We start from the raw sequence: 21,221 nt of genomic DNA on the forward strand, positions 1-21,221 counted from the left end.
TCTGCCAGGACGGAGATGTGCAACACTGTGCAACACCCAAAGGGCCCCTGACTGTGCTAGCTCACACACTCCCGGTAGATCGCACACACACATCCACCCACCCATGGGAGCACTGGTTCCAAGTACACCTTTCTAAAGCCCAGGGACAAATCTCAAAGTCCGTCTCCTCCCTTGAACACCTACTTCTCAGCACCTGTTCCTCGCTTCCCTCATGCTTCTCTTCTCTGGCTGAAATTGGACATCTCTGCTTTGCATACTTATTATTTCAATAAAAGCTGACAAGGGGAAAAACACACATTATTAAGAATTGGCAACCTAGACAAATATAATCCCTCATGAATGCTAAGGGGCGGGGGACCTATCATCAGCCCTGTTATGTTGTTCCTTTATGAAGATGAAAACGAAGTACGCTGTGATATTCTGCCCACCTCAACAATTAGGGATCTAAGGCTCGACGCAGCCGAGGTGACAGCTTCTGTCTCTCTCTCCTTTTTCTATACTGCACCGCCCTGACACACAAACCTATTAACATTTCACATTTCTTTTCTCAACAATTCCACTCAGTTTTCAAGAGCTGGTCTGCTGCTACAATTTCTCTGGGGCCTCTTCTGTGTCTGCAAAACAAACAATCGAGGCAGCCCGCATGGTGCACAAACACACACAGTCAAACACCTTCACACACATGCATGCACGCAAATAAACACACACATAACCTCTATACTGACGGCCATAACCTGATGGATTATCTCAGCGGCATCAAGCTTCCACAGTGCTCGTGGGTTTACTAACTAGACAAATGTATGTGTGTGTGAAAGCTTGTAAGAGGAAATACTGACAGCAGTGTGTGTGTGTGTGTGTGTGTATTTGTGTGCGCATGTGAGTATCTACACTAACACTTACAAAGCGCAAACCCTCAACTCCAAACACTAATTCTTTCTCATCTCTCCCATGTTCCCCTCTCATTTCACCTCCTTTTCTTTCCTTCTTTAAATATTTCATGAGCTCAGTTCCCACACCATTAGGGTTCAAAGAGTCTTACAAACACACACACACACTTACATCTCTGATGAAGTACTCCAGGGTGGCATAGGCGATGGCTATCCCATCGTGGGTGCTCGTGCCCCGCCCCAGTTCATCCAGGATGACCAACGAGCGCTCGGTTGCCCGGGCGATGATCTCTGAGGCCTCCGTCAGCTCCTCCATGAAGGTGCTGCGCCCTTTGTAGATGTTGTCCGACGCCCCCATCCTGATAACCCATCAGACAAAAGAACAGCAGATTTCAGAGGTCAAGGGTGGTTCTTTTTTACTTTTAAAGAAAGGAAGGCATGAGAGTGTATCAAGTTGCATAAAAAAAAATATATAAAAAAACCCCATCATTTTAAGTATCACTGTTTTTGTGTCCTCTTCAGTCCCCTTGTTTCTACTTTTAATATCTTTTATTACAAAAACAAAATCTTCATACAGTCCCTGTATGTGTGTAGGTGTGTGTCAAGGCTGTAGAAAGTTCACAGCTACTTTAGATTGCCGAAAGCGATGGCTAATTTGATTTTGCTTCTACTCATGATCGTATATAATCTGGCCTCTGTAGTCCATGGTGAGTCCATGATTATTTACATATATTTGAACATAAAGAGACCAGGCAGCGCTGCCCATCAATTACCTACAGGTTTCACACAATGTCAGAGTCATTAGAGGCAAGTCTATTGAGATCCTACTGAGGTGTAATAGGCTGATGTCAGCAAGAAATATGCAATATGATAATTAAGGAGGAAGAAAAAATGAATGGGGGGCGGGTTCTTTTTAAGGAAATGAAATATTTTATAGTACAACACAGTGATCATTTGTGAAAATGAAAATGTGCAGAAAGCTTGGGAAGATGAATACCTTTTGAAGCAACTTTACAGTATAATTTATGTACAATAAGATACTAATCAAAAGGTATAAAGCAAAAGCATGTTTTCAGAGAATAAGACAGCCTTCTTCCAGAGGAACTGAATTCATACAAGGAAAAGATAATAAGGAGAGCGATAGAGAAAGAACTCAGATTTTTCATTTTTCTACAAAACAGCAAGGAAGTCAACCAGCAGCCGGAGGAGGTGGGTGGTGAGTGTGTGTGTGTGTGTGTGTGTGTGTGTGTGTGTGAAATGAGACAATGTCAGTGTCATGTGTCATGCTCTGAACTCCATGGCTCTACATAGCACTCCCCTAAGGAGCTTTGCTTAACATTTCACCGAATTCATGTCAGAAATTTCTCTTTATATGATATATATCAAATTCAAATGCAAGGCTGTGCCCAAACAAGGAGAGAAACCAGCATCAACTTTGATTCCTCTGAATGTTGTTTTGTTTCTGGAACATTGCCAGATTTTGAAATCTGATAACAGACCCATAGCCTAAAGCATTTAAAAGAGAAAACACAGCAAACGTACAAAATGCAGCATTACACTACATGCAATATTGCAAAAAAAAAATTCAAAGAGCCCATAGTAATAGATTTTAAGTTCAGCACTTTAAATTATTCATATAATATCCATCTATCTGTATATCAACAAGAGCACCATTCAAAATCAGAGAGAATGCAGGCATGTTATTCTGAGGATAAGTTTATTTAATTCTATGAACGTACATAATTTCTGGCATGGGAATATGGATTATCACTCTACCGGACAATTAATAATTTCTCAAGAGGCGGAAACTGAAAACTCTAATGCCAGAGGTGAAAGAGTAACCAGAACAGTACTGAGAAGGTTTCCACCTCTCATGTCTGTGTCAGGAGGTATTTCCTAATTACAAAGAGACAATGACAACATGATGTGCTGTTCCCAAGCCTCTGAGCTGTGTCTGAGTGCTCCTGTGGAGCGCTGATACTGATTGACAGGAGAGAGCAGCAAACGGCAAAAACAAAAATGTCTGCATCACAGATGACAGACCTCCCTGTCAGTCGGTCTAAATCTGTCTTTTCCTGTCCTAACTGACCTTCACATTAGTCCCCGTCCATGGACCACCTACAGGAACGGGCTGCGCGAGTTACCATGGTTACACCACACACTATACAGGACGCGGGCGTGGCAGACATGCCGCTGCATTTCATCAGCCAATTTCTTGTTGCGTGTGTGCATGCATGCCTCAGACTCGGGGGAAATTATGACAATAATATCTGTACTACGTAGCAGCAGGAACAGACAGAAGCAGATGAAGAAGAGAGTGCCACTCACACACTTTGCCTGTCCACTGATGAAGGGATTAACAGCGGAAACACAACACTCCACCAGCTTGTCATTCCTACCCGACAGCTTGGTACTGGAAATAGCTTCCATTCCTCATCACCTCCATCCTCATCACATAACGTGCTAAGACACATCTTGAGTGTTTTTGTGGCAAAGTGATGCATCGCTATTTGTGCTCAATTGATTTTACTTTCTCAATCCATCATCAAGTCACCCTTAGCCTGATCAATCTAACATGGTTTTGACCAACGTTCTATATATAAATATAGCCTAATCAGTGGCTTGGCTTAGTTTTTTTTTGTTTTTTTTTTCATTATCTTGTGATGAAGTGTTGTAATTTGCCTTTTTACTTTACCCACTTTGCGCTCTCTCAACCTGCATCATTCCTCAACCTGGTTAGTTATTTCCTACCTCTGAGCAACCCCCACAGAGCGGCTTCAGCTAATTTCAATCAGATTGGTTACAAGAGTAGGTGAAGATGTCAGTGATGAAAGTGACAGTACTAATTTTTCTAGCTGTATAAAAGTTAGAGTGGAGTGTTGCAATATACCGCTACCGCCATAATATTTATATTAAAAAAAATGAAATATTTATACTGTGTTAATAATACACATGATAATATTGTTTAAATAAGCACCTGTTAAATCATTTGTTTCTCTCCGTTCTCACTGTGTCCCTCCCACAATGCCACACACACACACCCACACACACCTACACCCCTGATGTGTTTAAGACTCTTTCTAATCCCACACTCATATTTTGAGTTGCTATAATTCATTTGCCAAAAAAAAACAGACAAAACACAAAATAAACATCGTTACAGATTAATTTGACTGATACCATTTTTTTTCCTTCAAATTTTCTAGATATCACAATATCATTATCAATTCTTTCGGCCACGATAATCATGTAGTGAAAATCTGATGTGGTTACGGCTCTCAGCGAGTTTCACTACCTATTTAAGACGCAACATGCCTTTTGGCTGCTTTGAATTCAGATATCAGAGAAGTTGGTATCTCTGTCCCTCTACACAGGATTTTCTCCTGTATAACTACTGAACGTCAGTGTAAAATGCTGAGTCTAGAAACAAAAACCCCTGTTCTGTGATTCTGAAAAAGTGGTGCTAAAACCTAAAGTGTACTGTTGATGTTTTAGACAGTATAACACATTTTTTTCTGCTATCAAACTCCAGTACAACAGTGCTAGAAATCTAGAAATGTCTCAATGTAATGACACACTATCAGCGTTTGGTGAGCTGTCCACAGAAATAAAGAAAAACTCCACCAAACAATAAAATGGGCAAGGAATGCAAAGTACAATGCCAACAGCTGTATTTAACAATGTGCTTAAGAAATGTTATAGGATGGATTTTTCCTTTAATGCTATCTACAGATCTGCAGAGAGCAGACCACAACAAGCACATGACATCTGTGGCTGTTGTGGAATTTTTGTTAGATTTTGAGCAAGTTCTTCTGATTGGCGCCATACTTTGATTCATTTATTTTCCACATGGTAACTCCACACTTCCCGATTGCAGCCCTAAAATTCCACAAGATTGCTCAGGGCCTCGCCAACCCTGCATGGCTCAAGATGTCAGAGGCACTCTCACACTGTAGCATCTCAAAAAAAAAAAAAAAAAATTGAAATAGGACATTTTTACTCATGCACAATATGCTTCGCAGTGCACATGGGGATGGTAAACTTTGGAATTACTATAGGTGATGATGTTATGATGTTAGATCTGTTGGTGGCTGATGATCACTGCTTTTGAGGTCTTCTCACACTTCTGGATATTAGCCACATGTCTGGCTCTGCCAAAAAAAAAAAAAACTCTGCTTTTTTATCTGAGGAAAGTGGAGCTGTGAAAGACTTTTGTAAAACACAGTATAATCACTACTAGGAGTCCATGGTCGATTAAAGGTTCTTTTCAAAACACAATTTTACATTCTGTTTCCTTTGCTGTTTCCATAACAACCATGAAGGGATGGAAGACTGTGCTCTATAACCTTCAGGACTCAATACCAACCAGAAAGCACACACAACAGCAGCATATGCGCACACACATGCACGCGCACGTGCACGCGCGCACACACACACACACACACACACACACACACACACACACGCATCCATCAGCCATCAGCAAACAGAAACAAAAACCTGCTGGCATACGCAGCTAAGCTCCACTGGGAAAGAAACAAATGCATCAAAAAATCTAAAAAAGTCCCAAGACACAAGTATATGCACACTCTCTCACACACACACACACACACACACACACACACACACACACACACACACACACACACACACACACACACAAAGCTATGCACAAACTATTGTATAGTATATTTGTAAAACTGCTGTAGAGCCGTGGATTGGGCCACAAAAATAAAATGAAGGCTCTCTGAGGCAACAGGCTGAGGTTTTTAACCACTCGGCTCATTATTCACTCTGTCCTCGCTGATAATCAATCATGTGGATCAGTTCAGACAGGATATCCCATTAGACACCTACGCACCATCTCATCCCCCCCACCCATCGCGTCTGCTTATCCCACTCTGGTAAAACTCAGGAGCTCTCACTCTCTTGCTCTGTCTCATAAACACATATCGTCTCTCATACAGACAAAATGAAGCAATTCCCAGTGCGGCCTCTATTATACTACAGACAGCGGTGGGAATTGATTGAGAGTTTATTATCAAGATAAATCTTCCTTGGTGTCTTCTGCTCGGCGTTGGGGAGAGGCCAAGCCATCCAATTAGAAACAGAGAGGACAATAATGGTAACTGAGGAAAAACAGGGTAAGAAAGAGCAAAAAAGAGAAAGCCTTGGATCCCCTGTGTGTGTGTGTGTGTGTGTGTGTGTGTGTGTACTCGCTACACACAGCATTGTTCTGAGTACAGTGAGCATGTTAACGTCCGATCCCAATCAGAGACATGACCGAACAGTGGATGGACACTCACAATTGTTTTTGCTACACCTGTGAGAACTCAAATCATCTGCATTCATTCCCTAACCCCAAGTCTTAAAAGTCAACACTACATGGCTACCCTTAACCATTACCTGACACCTTGGCTAAATTCTGGTGTCTACAGACTGACTAGTCAAACTAACCTACTGTGGCATCTTTTGCTAAATTTTATTATGCTCTCTTTTACCTCTGAAGTAGCCTTTTCAACTTATTTCCATGACTTTCATTGTTGCGCTCCTCACTCCATGGATTCCAACATTTCAGGCAAGAAATGTTTTTTTTTGCATAATAAGGGTTTAACAGACAGTCTAGTCAATTATTACACATTTGCTCACTTAACCTTATTTTTATTCATAAATTCCATCAACTTTTTAGGTGGCATGAGAGGAATTCGATGTATATTTGACAAAGAGAACAGCATCAGGATGTTAGTTACTTCTGTGCATTCATGTTTTTGAAGGCCAGTGCCTTCAAAAACTAATACTAATACTAATACTAATAATAATAATAATAATAATAACCCTAACCCTAATCCAACAGTTTTCAAATTGAGGTCCAGAGACCCCAGAGGTCCTTGAGACACTAGCAGGGAGTCCTCAGCAAAATGGGGGCTAATTTACTCTCACAAAAAATGTAATTCATTGTTGCAATGTGAAAAAAAATGAGTAATTATTTTACAAATGTTTTAATCTTGCATCTAAATTAAACAAAACAAAATATATTTTCATATCAAGGTGCCTCGGTCAAAATCGTCGTTTCAAATGGGGGTCTGCATATTAATTAAAGTCAACTTGGGGGTCTGGAACACAAAACAGTTTTCCCTAATGTAACCCAATCCCCTGAACCCAAAACCTGACCTCAAAATACAGAACTGTACAAAAATACCTCAATTCACAAAAATTTCCTCACTAGGAGGATGTAAAACGCAACCTGGCTGTGTTGATCTTGGTGTGCTGACAAGCCTGGCTCCCACTGGGTTAGGATAAGAGCACGCTTAAACCCGCAAAACAGACAACTGCACACATCTGCAAGCCATTAGGTCTAATCACATGCTGTAATAAAGGCCGAATAACAGAGAGCGCACACTGGCCCGTGTTCCACAGTGCTACGTAGTCAGCACTGGAAACTGCACAGGGAGCTCGCCCATGAAGCCTTATTCTCATCATAATGAGAATAATCATGAGAAGGAGAAAAAAATCTTCTCCAACAAAGCCTTTTTGTTGGCGGGTTCCTGAAGCTGCACAGAGAGCCGCAGCACAACAATAGAGCCGGCCTTGTACAACTACTCTTCATCTTCCTCCGAGTCCTCACATGCATCCTCTTGTCTGGTGAGGAAGACAATGGGATTGGACTGACTCTCTGTCCTAAAAATAAGTTGTCATGTTTTTACGCACACACACACACACACTCATACAGGTACAGGTAAACTGTAGTCAGTGATAGCAAGTGAATTGGAAGTTTATGAGGTGCTGTTTTTTCTGCCCATGTTGTCCAAGCAGGGCTGTGGTGCTGACCACTCACAAAACTCACACTGTGACTGTGTCTAGTTTCTCTGCAGAAAGAGAACAGGTGGAGGTGAAAACCAGTCAGTATTGTATTGCTCACTGTTCTTCTGTCGCCTGCTGACAGAGAGAAGGCTGAAAAGTCTGTCAGTCATCACTCCGTGTATGTGAATCTTTGTCAACTGTGCCACACACACACACACACACACACACACACAGTATCTACTTCATATCATGGAGCAAGTATGCACAGTACAGATGACTGTGAATGTACACTACGTGTGTTTAGGTGTGCATGATTGAAAATGACTCATGAGTATGAATATGATTATGAGTCTATCTGGATGTGCAATATGTTCATCATACATCAAACATTTTGAAGCAAAACAAAAAAACGTTGCAAGTGTTGACTTTGTTCGATGGTAGACAGTGTGTACTGCAAAACCTGTGACTTTATAAAAACATGCTCATCTAAAACTGTTTACAGTGGTGACTCAAATTCGACCGCCACCAGTCACCAGGAGACTGCAGGATTTTCATTAAATCTTTATTGAGCTGTGCATGTCTGAAATGTCTGTGGCAGTAACTTTTCTATGCCAGCTGATGGCCTGTAACTTCCTGCTCCTCCTGCTCCTCCTTTTCAGGGCAGCTGCACAGAGAGCCAATCTTAGTTTCCATTCCACATTTTCTCCACCTAAACATGGCTTGTGGAAACACAATTTTACTAGCCGGAAAAGATCGATTTCGAGCTCTCTCGGTTCCTGATGAGATTAGTCGTGTAATTCTACATTATGTTATTTGATAGTTTTGCATTATTTCTTGGACTCGTTCGTTTTACGTGGGCTTAATCCTTTGTTGTAGGTGTAGCATTAGTGCAAAAATCCAATGCGAAGTATAGCAATAATGTTGACAGTAAAATGACAAATAGAGAGGAGGTAAGACTGGGCCAGCCCATCAGATGATTAATAGTAACATAATGTTAAATTGAATAAAAAAAGAAATAAAAATCTAAAGAGAAGGTTCTTTTGACAAAACAGGTTTGTCACAAAATGCTTTACTGTTCATACCTTGTGTGTATGCCATCCAGTATGCCCAGCTGAGCCTCAGAAGCCGGGACATAGGAGCCCATCTGGGCCATAACACACACCAGGGCCACCTGACGGATGTAGGAGCTCTTACCCCCCATGTTAGGACCAGTTACTATCATGGTTCTCCTGCCTTCCCCCTGAATGGGAGAGAAGGGGGAGGAGAAGAGAAGAGAAGAGAAGAGAAGAGAAGAGAAGAGAAGAGAAGAGAAGAGAAGAGAAGAGAAGAAAATGTTCAGAATGTGAAAAGTACGAGAGACGAGTAAGGACAGGAAGAAAGTAGTACAGGAAAGATGAGTAACAGTAACATTAATTTTAGCATTTTGATCAAAAACAGTTGACGTGTAAGGATCTCTCGGTGCCTCACATGGAATAATAACAGCAGTACAGACAGAAAGGGAAGGAAGAGAGACAGAATAAGATATTTGCATGCTGTCCTGCACAGCTGAGGAGGTGGGTGGATTGAAAGCTTGGCTCCTCTTCCTATTGGCTTGTGCCTCTGTTGCAAGATTAACCTACACCCACTCTAACACTGAGCGAGGAAGTGTGTGTGTGTGGTGTTGTGTGGGTTTGTGCGTGTGTGTGCCTGTGTGTGTATGCGGGTGTCAGTGCAATTTTGCCTTAGAAATGTCTCTAAGAGTGAGAAAGCAAGCGAACATCTGCCTGTTTTGACTAAACTTTGTTTCGAGTATTTTGTGCATGCGTGTGTGTGTGTGTGTGTGTGTGTGTGTGTGTGTGTTTGCTTACCTGTAGATCAGTATGGTTGGGTACATACTGGTTGTGCTCTCCCATCAGTAAATCTATAGCGGGGTGTCTGCCATCCCTGATCACAATCTGACGCTCATTTTCACAGATCTCTGGCCTGAACACAGAGAATACACAGTGTCAAGCTGGCTGGCACACACACACACACACACACACACACACACATTCACACACATTCACACACATTCACACACATGTATATATATCCAGAGATGGTGTAGTGGTTGGGAAATTCTGCCTCTGCCACCGCTTGCACTCCTGCTGCCCTGCAACTGAATCACACCACCAGCGTGTATTTTGTGTTTCGCCTACTTTTTGTCTTTCTTAAGCCCTATTCCGACGGGATTAGACTTACATGGGTAAAGTTACCTGAGGACGTCTGTAATGTTTCTGAACAACTCGCACACAATGAGAAATCACAATAAATTACACAGATGTAAACTGTTGTCACACCAAAAAGGTTATATAAGTAATGCCTAATATGTACTTCACTATACTTCACTCAAACTGACTGCTTTATGGGCACAAGAGAAAATAGTAGGCGACTGCATGATACAGCTGCTACCAGCATTGCACCTTTGGAAAGTTATTTATGTCATTTTATAGCGTCCTCTCATCATGTGTCCACTGGTAATGTTACAGGCCAATAGATACCGACTGAGGAAGGGAGGTGCAAAAACTTCCCCAAGTGACTCCATAAATTTGAGGGAAAAAAAAAAATCACAAGAAAGACCATTTAATTCCTTCAACTCACCCAGGACTGCTGTTATCTACTGTAGGACTAAATTTTCAAGGTGTTTTACAATAGATAAAACATGCTGCAATCCTCACAGGCACAGCAATGCTAAGTCTGTAGAAGTTACTGATATAACCAATGACACCAAGACTAAAATCATAGAAATGCTCTGGTCATAATAACAGAGCAATAATAGTTTAGTAGTGAAGTGGGCAGCACCGCAGGTTCTGGAAGTATCTTCCCCACTGTTTTTCCTTGTTTTGATCACATAATGACTGTCAACTAAAAACTACGTAGCTCAACATCACCAGAGTGGGCAACAGAAATTGAAGTCGAGCTGAATGATATGGTAAAAAAAAAAAAAAAAAAAAAATCATATTGCAATTAAGCTCCTAAAATGATGATGGTGTGATTTTCCCTGGAGTCTGCATCAAACAAACATGTTTTCTTATATTTCAATAATACGATCAATAAATTGCAGCTCCTGTGATTTGGATATTGCGCTTGGCTATATTGCAATTCCAATAATTTTTCCATTAATTGTTCAGCCCTAATTTGAAGCTCAACAGTTGGCTTTTTCTTGAAGCAATGCACTGTGGGATTTTTATGTACACAATCTTGTACTCTCAACTATCCCCAATTAGTCTGAATTATTTCAACACAACTCTTTTTTTGTTTGTACTGATGATTCAACCAGGAGTTTCATGCCCATCCAAGTGTTTGAAATGCTCAAATGAATATCACATTGCATTGTAGTTGGGAAAACAAATAGCATTTTTACTTCCAGAACACAGGCTGCTCAAAATAACACCGCCCACTTTGAAACACTATTACATTACCCCACCTCTTCATGTAAAATGAATCCTGTGTGAATAGGGACTTTGCGGTCTATAACTTAACTAAACTAAAAAAAAGCGAGGAAAAGATGAAAAAAGTGAGTAGACAGACTGCTCCTCTTTAAGAGAACACATCACACGCACTGCAGATGGAAAACTGGTTGACACAGCGTGAGCAGCGGCAACAAACGGAAAACAAAGATGCAAAGAGACGGCAGGAAGGATGAGTAACAACGCGTACAAATACAACAACAGAGTGGAGTGCTGGTGGAGAGGTGAGTGGAGGGGAGGACAAAGTGCTGGGGATGGATGGGTAGAAATAGGCACGGAGGGTGGGGAGTGGGAGAGATGCTGGCATTTTGGCAAAGCACCGTGAGCTCGGTGCACACTCCCCCACACAGGCTGTCTGAGACTATAGGACACAACTCAGGACACCCACACACATCGACACCCACACACACACACACACACACACACACACACACACCAATACTTATGGTCATTATGAGACGGACATCACCTGCAGTAGTCCCCTTGTTTCGCCACAGCGGCCAATGAGAAGAGGCAGTCCATGGTTGCTAGGTGACTAATGGCCCTTTTCATGGTGTGATAGTGCTCCCCAAACTGACTAAAGAGAGAGAGAGAGAGAAGAAAGATCATTTCAAGTGGAAATTAAGGTAAGTGCGTACTGTGTTCTGACTAGACGGTGTACTCGACAGAAACAGACTAATTCTGAGAGCATACGCAGTGCGGACGTGTCTCTCTGATCCACGGGCTGACTGAAGACGTGTGCTTATACTACTCCACCTTAGCGTATGATGTAGATGCTGTGTGTGCATGTGTGTGTTTGCATGTCGTACTGTAGAAAATTGGTCCACTCCCTCTGGCAGTCCAGTTGAAGCTGCTCTCTGAGCTGCAGCAGCTTCCTGTACTGCTCCACCAGGAAAGGAGAGTGATACCTGCTGACCGCCTTGGTGCTGGAGAGGAGAGGAAGAGAAACAGGTTAAGGAGCATTTTCCAGTTATATATTTAATTTGATCCAGTTAACAATTTTCAATATCAGTTCCCATGTAGGAGGTGACGTTTCCATCGGTTTTTCACTTGTTACACTATTGCAGGAGACTCGGGAAGATTTTGTTTTGTTTGTGCTGGAAAATACAGCACCCGCCCTCATGTTTTGTGCTGCCAGTCTTCTCAGCGATGGTCTCGTTTGTTTACTGTAATTACTTGTGTGTCTCTTGATTTATTTAAAGGTTGACAAACCCAGTCAAAAACAGGGTTTTTTTTACTTAGCACTTAGTGAATGTTTCTATTTATTTAGCTGAATCCTCCATGCACAGAAGCAGCTATCCCTCTCTTCTCTGGAGCTGGCAAAGTCGAGAATAACAATATTCAACAATATTCACAAAATATCCTCATCAAGCTATATTGCACAGCATATAATTGCATTTATGTGTGTCACTGCATGCATATAGTGTACTGGCAGATTTGCTCCACAGATGGTATGCCTTAAATATCATGTTTTTGTTTTGATTCAGTCATTTCCACTGTCACTGTCTATTCATATTACAAACAACGTTTAGCAGAGGCAAGGCACAAAGGACAGAAGTATACGTCACAACTGTCAAAACAGACAAGTCTCTGTGTGTGCGTGCATGCGTGTGTGTGTGTGTGTGTGTGTGTGTGTGTGTGTGTGTGTGCATGTGTGAACTCCAACTGTGAGCTCACCTGCTGATTTTGACCCAGTCAGGCGGAACAACGGAAGACATGGAGTTTTTCACCTCAATCAGAAACTGAGAGCAGAGGAGGAGGAAGAGGAGAGCAGGGCGGAAAGAGGATGAAGGAGTTGATAAATAAGACCAGAGCAGACAGACAGGACAATGTGTCACTTCTGATTAAAACACACATGCTTCACATACATCACCTATGCACAAACTTGCATGCACGCACACACACACGCACACACACCAAAATCAGCTCATCACTGTTACTCAGCCCCACACCTAAATCAGGCCATCAATCTCCACCTACCCGTCATTCACTTTCTACCACAGAAACACACACACACACACACACACACACACACACAAGGACAGGCACCTCCTGTCCAGAAACAGTAGTATAGTCCAGTGTGGGGGCCCTGAGTGCGAGTCGGATATCTTTGCGGTGATCTTGGATGTCGTTGAGGACAGTCTGGATCTGCTGCCTCCTTTCCTGCAGCACCGGGAAGCTGGACAGATCCGAGAACAGCTCCGTCTTATCCCCTGACCTGGACAAACACACAGTCATCCATGTGAGACAACTAGAACACACCACATTACACACACCTGCGTCCTCGACAGAGAGCCACACACAAAAGACGGCAACAACAATGCACTCAAAGGAACAAAACAAGTTTCTGACAGACTGGCGTGTTGGTCAGCTGAAGCGCACAGACAACAAAATCATCCATGTGTCTCCAGTGTTCTGTACTAATGCTTTAGCACACTCTGTGTGGAGCGGTAGTAGGCAACTAGACTTATGCAAAGAGAGAAAAATGAACAATAAAGGAAGATTCCACCATAACCCTAACCCTTTCTTATTTTGATGAATCTCCTGTTAAAACAGACCACTGTGCAGGCAGGGAGGGATCATTACAAAGTGAAAACCAATGGACAAGCAGTTATGGAGCAAAAGGCCAGTTAAATTTAATTAAACAATAGTAATATTGTTTAAAAAATCTATGAGTCTGTTTACACCTACACATCACTTGCAAAATACAGTTTTCAAGAAAGTTAAAGCAATGGGTTTTTCATCAAAAATAAAACAAAGAACATTTTGTAAAGATGAAAAGTGAGAAAAGTGCGAAAAGTATCTTTGGGCCAAATGTTTTTGCTTTGTGGTGTCCTTTCCTCATTTCCAAGGATAAATGAGGCCTCTTACTATTTTACAAGAGCATTCAAAAGTCAGGGAGAAATCAATTGTAGCAAACAGAGGAAATACATATTTTTCCACAGACATTATTACCTGACCATAAACATGGTTGTCTAAGTGCAAAGTGTGTGGCAGCTGTGGGGGAGGCAACTGCCTTCCAGTTGACAGTCAGGAAGCAGAAGAATGAAGAAAACTGACTATGAAATTATAACTAAAAATCATTTAGCTAAAGAGCTGCTGCCCTCATTTTCTCACTTTTGAGATGATGCCAGTTGCCTGCTGTCACTCAACATATTGTTGATATGGAGCCACACAAGTGATCTACTAAGGACCTAAGGATGATTTTGGTTTCTATTATTCTCATTTTAAGAGGTAAGCTTAAGAGGCCAATCTCCCTCAAAACCTGTTGTTTCCTTTAAACATTCAGTATCCAACAAGACAACACTGAGCACTCACAATAGAGAGACTGAATGATGAAATACTGCTCTGATTGGCCATAATCTGTGGTATTGATTAAGGACCAAGCATGAAGCTTCGTTTCACAGCAGTGGGTAATCTCTTTCCACACACAAAAAAAATACTGACAGTATTTGTCTACAAAATATCCTTCCCTGCCTTTTAAATTAAAACAGTAACCCACAAGGCCTGTAATTTTCCTTTCACATTGCAAACACCTTCAGTCCTTTAGTGCCCTCTTTGTCAGTAAGGCAATGTGACTATAATGCTAACTACCCAGCTCTTTCTTCTGTTTATTCCAAACAAACTGCTGTTGGTATTTGCCGCAAAAAAACTCACTTGGCAGCCTTTTCATTGAGCACCTTGAGGAAGTTGTGGGCGGGGCACAAAAGGTCAGGAGTGTCCAACAGGAGTGTTTGGAGCAGCAAAGAGCTGAGCTGTGACTGGATGGCTGGCAGCAGGGCCTGGAGCTCCAAACCCAGGCGAGAGAGACTGCTGGTGATGAGGTAAAACTCCTGGGTGGAGCACTGGAACACACACACACACCCACAGACAGATGCATCATTTTTGACGAAGCATAAATAGTTGTGTAATAGATGGCTACTATAAAGCACTGCTGTTCCTACACTGCTCAATTGCACAGGGAGATGAAATTCATCATAGGAATTTATTTGTTATTTCTAAAGCAGGAATAACAAATACTTCCCTTGTCCTTCAGCGAAATACTGAAACTCTCGCTGTGGATCCTTACATGCACACATATTCCTTTGTGTGTATGTGTGTTATGTTATTGGGGGATTCCGTGAAACACTGAGATTAGATCACTAAATCTCATCTGCACTGGATATGACAGCCAAGATTAAAGAACAGCCATCTATTACAGCCAACACTGAGAGACATTACAAGAGTGCAGTCTGCAAGCCCGCACAAAGGGAGCAAGACAACAAAGACATAAAACACTGGAGCAGCAGCAGCAGCTTTAATGCAGTGAATATGCAGTGAAAGAATATAATAAATATCACATTGCAGCACCAGAATGAGTTCAGTCATTTATACAAATGCCACTATGTGAGTTAACGATATATTCCTGCACTAAGACAAATTCCTGTACGTTTTACTGTCACTGGCAAATAATGTAATTCTGACTGTGATTTGTGAATATCAATATCAAGTGCTGCCATTAATGTATATGTTGTGTAAACTGTATGCATGTGTATGTATGTGTAAATTGCAGCCTGATAATCAAAGGTTGGCTAGCCACAATCTATGAAATATGCTTGTCTATAACTGGATACATTGCAGCTATTATGTGTCCAGATGGTCAATGGTTATGGCTTTGAATCCCATCATTCACTGTCAAAGATGACATCAGCGGTCATTTACAATACAATCATGCTATTGATTGCAACAGTTTGCATGGAAATGCTTCTGAAGAGAGGTGATATTATATTTTATATTGACTTCAAACTGGTATTATCACTGTCATTATGCAGGACCAGGTCACTCAGGGTTAATGAGTGCAACACTAATAATGGTTTATGGCATTCCACTAATCATATGCAGGAGTTCAGCGCCGTTTGTGTAGATATTTTATGAACCCAAACAGACCTAAAACCATAAGCATACCCCTCCCCATCACATTATGTAAATGCAGCCATTGAGAAAAATGCCATTACACACAACCCCATTTATCTATAGATGGGCAAAATGACAATTAAGGGCTGTATGTGTGTGTGTGTGTGTGTGTGTGTGTGTGTGAATGTTGGGTGACATTTAATTCTTTCTTTACTTTCTCAACTTCAGACAGAGAAAAACAAGACTTCAAGAGACCTCAAGCAGACCACGCACACACACACACACACACACACACACAAACAAGTACAATGACGCCCCCTGACATTTGAAAGATGGCTCATATGGGAAATGAGATAGTGTCAGCCAATCAGGTAAGTGCCACTGAGGCCACTGCTCCTTGCTGTTAATCAAGCAGGAGACGACCACAGGGAGAGAGTGAGGGAGAAACTACCTTTTTGTGATATATGCTGCAGATGCCTCTCTCCAGGTCGGGCAAATGGGACAGCAGGGACCTGATGGAGCTTAAGGTGACAGAGTCCGACTCCAGGATCTCTTGCACTGCATCCTGCCTGTCTCTGATAGACCTGGGAATTACAGAAGGAACGACAAATGATTGAATTAGGTGATTGTCAGAACCCTCATCACAACTTTTTGACGTATTTAATGGTAATCTTATTCATGAGTTTTTTTTTTTTAAATACAGTCTTACACTGCCAATTAAGAGTGTAATATTTCAATAACCCCACGCTTTGGTTTGTGTTGCATTTTTTAGGTCACAATTTTGGTTTATTCTGTTTTGAACAGTAGAGAGAAAAAACACGACCAGTTTTTAACGTTCTCATTATTTTATCCTATTTGCAAAAATAACCTTTTTCATTCAGAGATTTGGGATAACATGAAATCAACAAATATTCTTTCAAAGACAAAAGTCTACTTAAAACAAACCTAAAAAAAAATACTTTCAGTGTATTTATAATTTCATCAGCTGTGGCGGCTGTGTGGGTGTGGTTGTATGGTTCTCATACAGTGGATGTGTTTGTCACACTGCATTTTTCATCTCGGAGTTCAAAATATAATGCTCACTCATGGTCAGGTAACACAGAGTTTGCCTGGAGGTCCAAACCTCACCGGTGATGGAACTTTTTAGGGTGTGTTTGTTTTTGCGGTTCATTTTTGCACCCCTACTGTCAATATATATATGCACTTTAACAAAGTGTCAGGTGACTTTCAGAGTGTCATAGTCCACTTTTTATGTGAAGGCAGTCAGAGAGACATTTGATACTGGAAACATAAAAAGAAACTTGGATCTGAGATGAGAATGGGGCCGTAATGATATTTCTTCGGGTGTTTGAATCCAACTGTTTTCAGTCTTTTTCTGTTTTGTTTTGTTTTGTTTTGTTTTGATGCATGAGGTCTGGTGTCTATGTTGCTGTAGATGAGTAAACTGTATATTGTTTTCTGTTTTGTCTATGCATTGTTTTTTTTCTGCCTCATTATATCTTTTTCTTGCAACGAAAACATTTTGTATTGTCATCTAATGGTCACATTATGCTTCTGTGACCTCAATGGTTTTCTGTCCAGGTATTTGCAATTATCTTGTTTCTACTAAAAAGGAAAGTATGTGCTGAGGGCTATACCCTGAAGAAGGCTGTTTGTGACACTGCGCGTGGGTTGTAACTCAGGTCTATTTTAACAAGCACATGCATTGTATATGTTTTTAAGGATTTCATCGTGAAATAGCCATCTCAATAAAGTCCTTTAAACTTTTTGCTAGAAGAGTGCCTTGGACCTTTTTTCCTTTTTTTTGTCATTTAGAGAGTTGAATTGGCCTTGATTGAGGATTGAATGGTACAGAGCGAGCAGTTTTTATTATGGAGTCATGCAGCTCCTGAATAACTGCCAAGTTGCCACTGATTACCTCCTCCACAGATTGGGTGATGTGCTGCAGTTTGCGCCCTGAACAGGCACAGCTGACAAGCAACCAGCTACAGATGAAGTGGTTATAATGTGATCTATAGCAGATTGATTTACTTCTGTTTTTTTCTTTTTTAATCACTGCTTCAAAATATCCTTGGCATGATGTTTTTGGTGATGGAGAAGATCATTTCGTATGAGGTCTGAGGAAATCTTAATTTGACAGGGTGACTGTACAGCACTGAAGCCAAAGGAGGGATGGGGGCCAGGGATTTTTTTCCTAATGTGTATTGTCAACTCCAGTTTTAAGCATCTGCTACAGGTCAGCACAGTATGAGAGCGCTGTTATCCACAGACCTCCACAGCTCTGACAGATAGATCTCTGAAGCTGCTGCCACTTGTAGAGAGTAAAGCAGCGGCAAGTGCCAGAGGTTTGAACATATAGTCAGCCACACACCATCCATGCCCAGGTTTCACTCGAAGCAAGCTTAAAATGGGTTTGACAAGTTTGACAAGAATGGCAAATGCAGAGCTGAAATTTAAAAATATAATCTTGACAGAAGTTCCAATAATATCAGGTTGTTTCTTTCCATGACATTATTAGATGTGTGAGTGACAGTTTCAACCCACAACCAAAACTACCGCCAGACCATGAACACTCTTTCCCTGAATAACCTTCATCTTAAGCACACTGACGCATCACTTCATGTTAACCTATAAGCATATACAGCTACTTGATAACATCAGCACTTCTAACAGGTTAATTTTTGCAACATTTGTCAGTGTGTTACCACACAGCAACAGCATTGTCCTGTGTCTGGTTTACAGTCCAGAGTGAAAGAGTGAAACAAGACACTGTGGCAGGATAAAAGTGAAATGTTCACAATTTAAAAAAAAAAAAAAAAAAAAAAAAAAAAGACAAAAGGGGAAAAATAGAAAAACATGAGGGTTACAGAAGACTTCAAGAAAAAAAACACTTCAATAAAAACATGTGAAGGCGTTTGCACATTCACTAAACTATAGGAGCGCAGATCTCCGCCAGGCACACTGTCTTACCTTGGCATGCAAATCTAGACAGGAACAATTCCTGAACCAAATTCCTAAACCTTTTTCCCCACATATCAGGAGATGGAAAAATACAGAGACACTGCCAGTGTGTCTTCCCTTCTCCAGTGTTCAGACTTTGGCAAAAAAAAAACAGCTGAAGGGTTAGCACTCGACTGTGGTATAAAACAGCTTTTCCAAAGGTTTTGAGGGGTCCTTGATCATATAGTTTGAACTGTGCACAAAAAAAATTTAGGCCGACAAGTTAGAAGATTAGGTGCGAACCGATGAACCAGCAGACACATATTTATGCCCAAACACGTGGTCTCCTCCAGGCTGCTGCCCGACAGAGGAGACTCGCAGAGGAGAGTCAAATATTCAGACTTAATCATGAATGTGAGGTGTGTGTGTATGTGTTTGTGTATCATTTATGTGCATGCATGTTTATGCTTGTGTGTGTTGCATTGCCTGTGTTTCTGTGAATTACTGTGCTTGGGCGTAATCTGGGCTTTACTGATGTTCAAATGCTGTAGAGGAGTGATCTCTATAATCTGAGAGCAGCGCCCCATCCAGAATTATAATCCCTGTATAGTGAGAGCAGGAGGAGAAAGAGAGAAAACACTTAGATAATCAGTACATGGATTTTACCTTACAATGCAGTGGAAAGAACCACAATGTTACTGCATTTTTTGGAGCAACAATTTAGTGAGTCAATTTGTTGTAAACAGAAACAGCTGTTATGTTAGGTAAACAATAATAAGTGTTCCCATTATTCAACTGGTTGCCATCTTATGTCAGAAGTGAGACCAGTGTGAGAAAGCCATAGACGTACTCTCTAATACTGTTGACTTTTCATTCAAAAACATTATTATTAATATTATCAGAACCAGAATGTGGTGAATGGAAATAATTTTCTTTTGAGGTTGATGTTTTTGCCACTTTGTTTTGCAATGCACTCCCATACACTGAAAACTACAATGACACAAAATTTAGTGTTAGTTAGTAATGGCTTTGTTGATACAATAGTGTCTTCCGCCTACTTAGATTATTTACAATGCTGAAGCGGTAATTTCATCTTTAAGGTCAAGTTATAACATTGCACTTATTGCATGCATTTACTTTGTACTCCCACTGCAGCTTACTCCAACAATGAGAGTGAATAAAGTTAATAAAAAGCTGCATCAATCTGATCCAGAGTGCCTCACCTAGCAGACTATGACCCTCTTCGAATGCAAGACCTTCCCAAGGCGAGTGGTGCTGTGAAGGCTATTTGACAGATTCCAGAAGTTTCTCCATTAGCATCGGCACACGGGTTCAGTTCCTGGAACGTGATTTAGGCCCTGCTCAGGGGGTGATACTAAAATCTGAGATCCAGTAGGGAAAAGTGAAGTAAGTCAACAAAAAGACCAATATTAAGATCTTTTATAGGGCATTTGCTATCCTGCATGATTAGTTCTCCCTGCACTGGAAAAGGACAGTCCCTAAACTCGAAAGTCCCAGGTTCAGGAAAGTTCAAGGTTCCCCCCTGACAGATGAAAAAGGGCCTCAGGTGTTTAGACATGTTTTGCTTGATTTTAAGCAGTGAAAATAAATCACCAGAATCGCTACAGAGCTGGATGACCAGTGCAAACAGCTGTGTCGTAACAGTGGTACTCACTGTGGGTCTGTGAGAGGCTGGCTCACCCACTTCCTCAGCAGCCTCCTCCCAAACGAAGTGCGTGTGTGGTCCAACACCCACAGCAGGCTGCCTTTCACACCTCCATCTGTCTATAAGAGAACGGACACATACAAAGAGGACACGGCTTACACACAACACACACACAGCCTGCATATAAAGCCCCTGTGCTGCAACAAGTAAAGAGCAGAAGGTTTCAGTTTCAAGATGTCAAAGTAGCACAAGCAAAAGTCATCCGATGTTATTGCTTGAAGACGTGAGCAGAGGTGCAAGGCAGGCAGATGAGAAGGCTTGAATTTGCAGTGGTGTGGATCTTTGTGTCTGTTTGTCTGACACAAATGCCAGCCTGTCTTCTCACCACGGTAGAGTCGTGCTGAACTTCTGAGCTGTCATCCACACAAAGCTGACAAGTCACTGAACATTTTTGTGATCAAAGAAATTACAATATAGCTCACCCGTTAAATTTTACAGCCCATGGCACAACCAAGAGTGTAAACTGATTTCCCCAACTTGCACAAA

General features: G+C 41.4%; 1 protein-coding gene across 2 annotated transcripts in view; it reads right to left on the reverse strand.

The window, feature by feature from the left end:
• The window catches only part of msh3 (mutS homolog 3 (E. coli)), a 48,482-nt gene that overhangs the window by 12,981 nt on the left and 14,280 nt on the right, over window positions 1-21,221 (reverse strand). For both annotated transcript variants that reach the window (XM_030060719.1, XM_030060718.1), the window contains exons 12-21: window positions 20,685-20,794; window positions 16,521-16,653; window positions 14,834-15,021; window positions 13,226-13,394; window positions 12,854-12,918; window positions 11,986-12,102; window positions 11,646-11,753; window positions 9,536-9,650; window positions 8,771-8,928; window positions 1,060-1,246 (exon numbers count right to left, since the gene is read on the reverse strand). In XM_030060719.1, coding sequence (XP_029916579.1) covers window positions 1,060-1,246; window positions 8,771-8,928; window positions 9,536-9,650; window positions 11,646-11,753; window positions 11,986-12,102; window positions 12,854-12,918; window positions 13,226-13,394; window positions 14,834-15,021; window positions 16,521-16,653; window positions 20,685-20,794 — 1,350 coding nt within the window. The remainder of the gene's footprint in view (window positions 1-1,059; window positions 1,247-8,770; window positions 8,929-9,535; window positions 9,651-11,645; window positions 11,754-11,985; window positions 12,103-12,853; window positions 12,919-13,225; window positions 13,395-14,833; window positions 15,022-16,520; window positions 16,654-20,684; window positions 20,795-21,221) is intronic.

Source organism: Myripristis murdjan, chromosome 9 (assembly GCF_902150065.1).
Source record: "Myripristis murdjan chromosome 9, fMyrMur1.1, whole genome shotgun sequence".
Taxonomy (NCBI): Eukaryota; Metazoa; Chordata; class Actinopteri; order Holocentriformes; family Holocentridae; genus Myripristis; species Myripristis murdjan.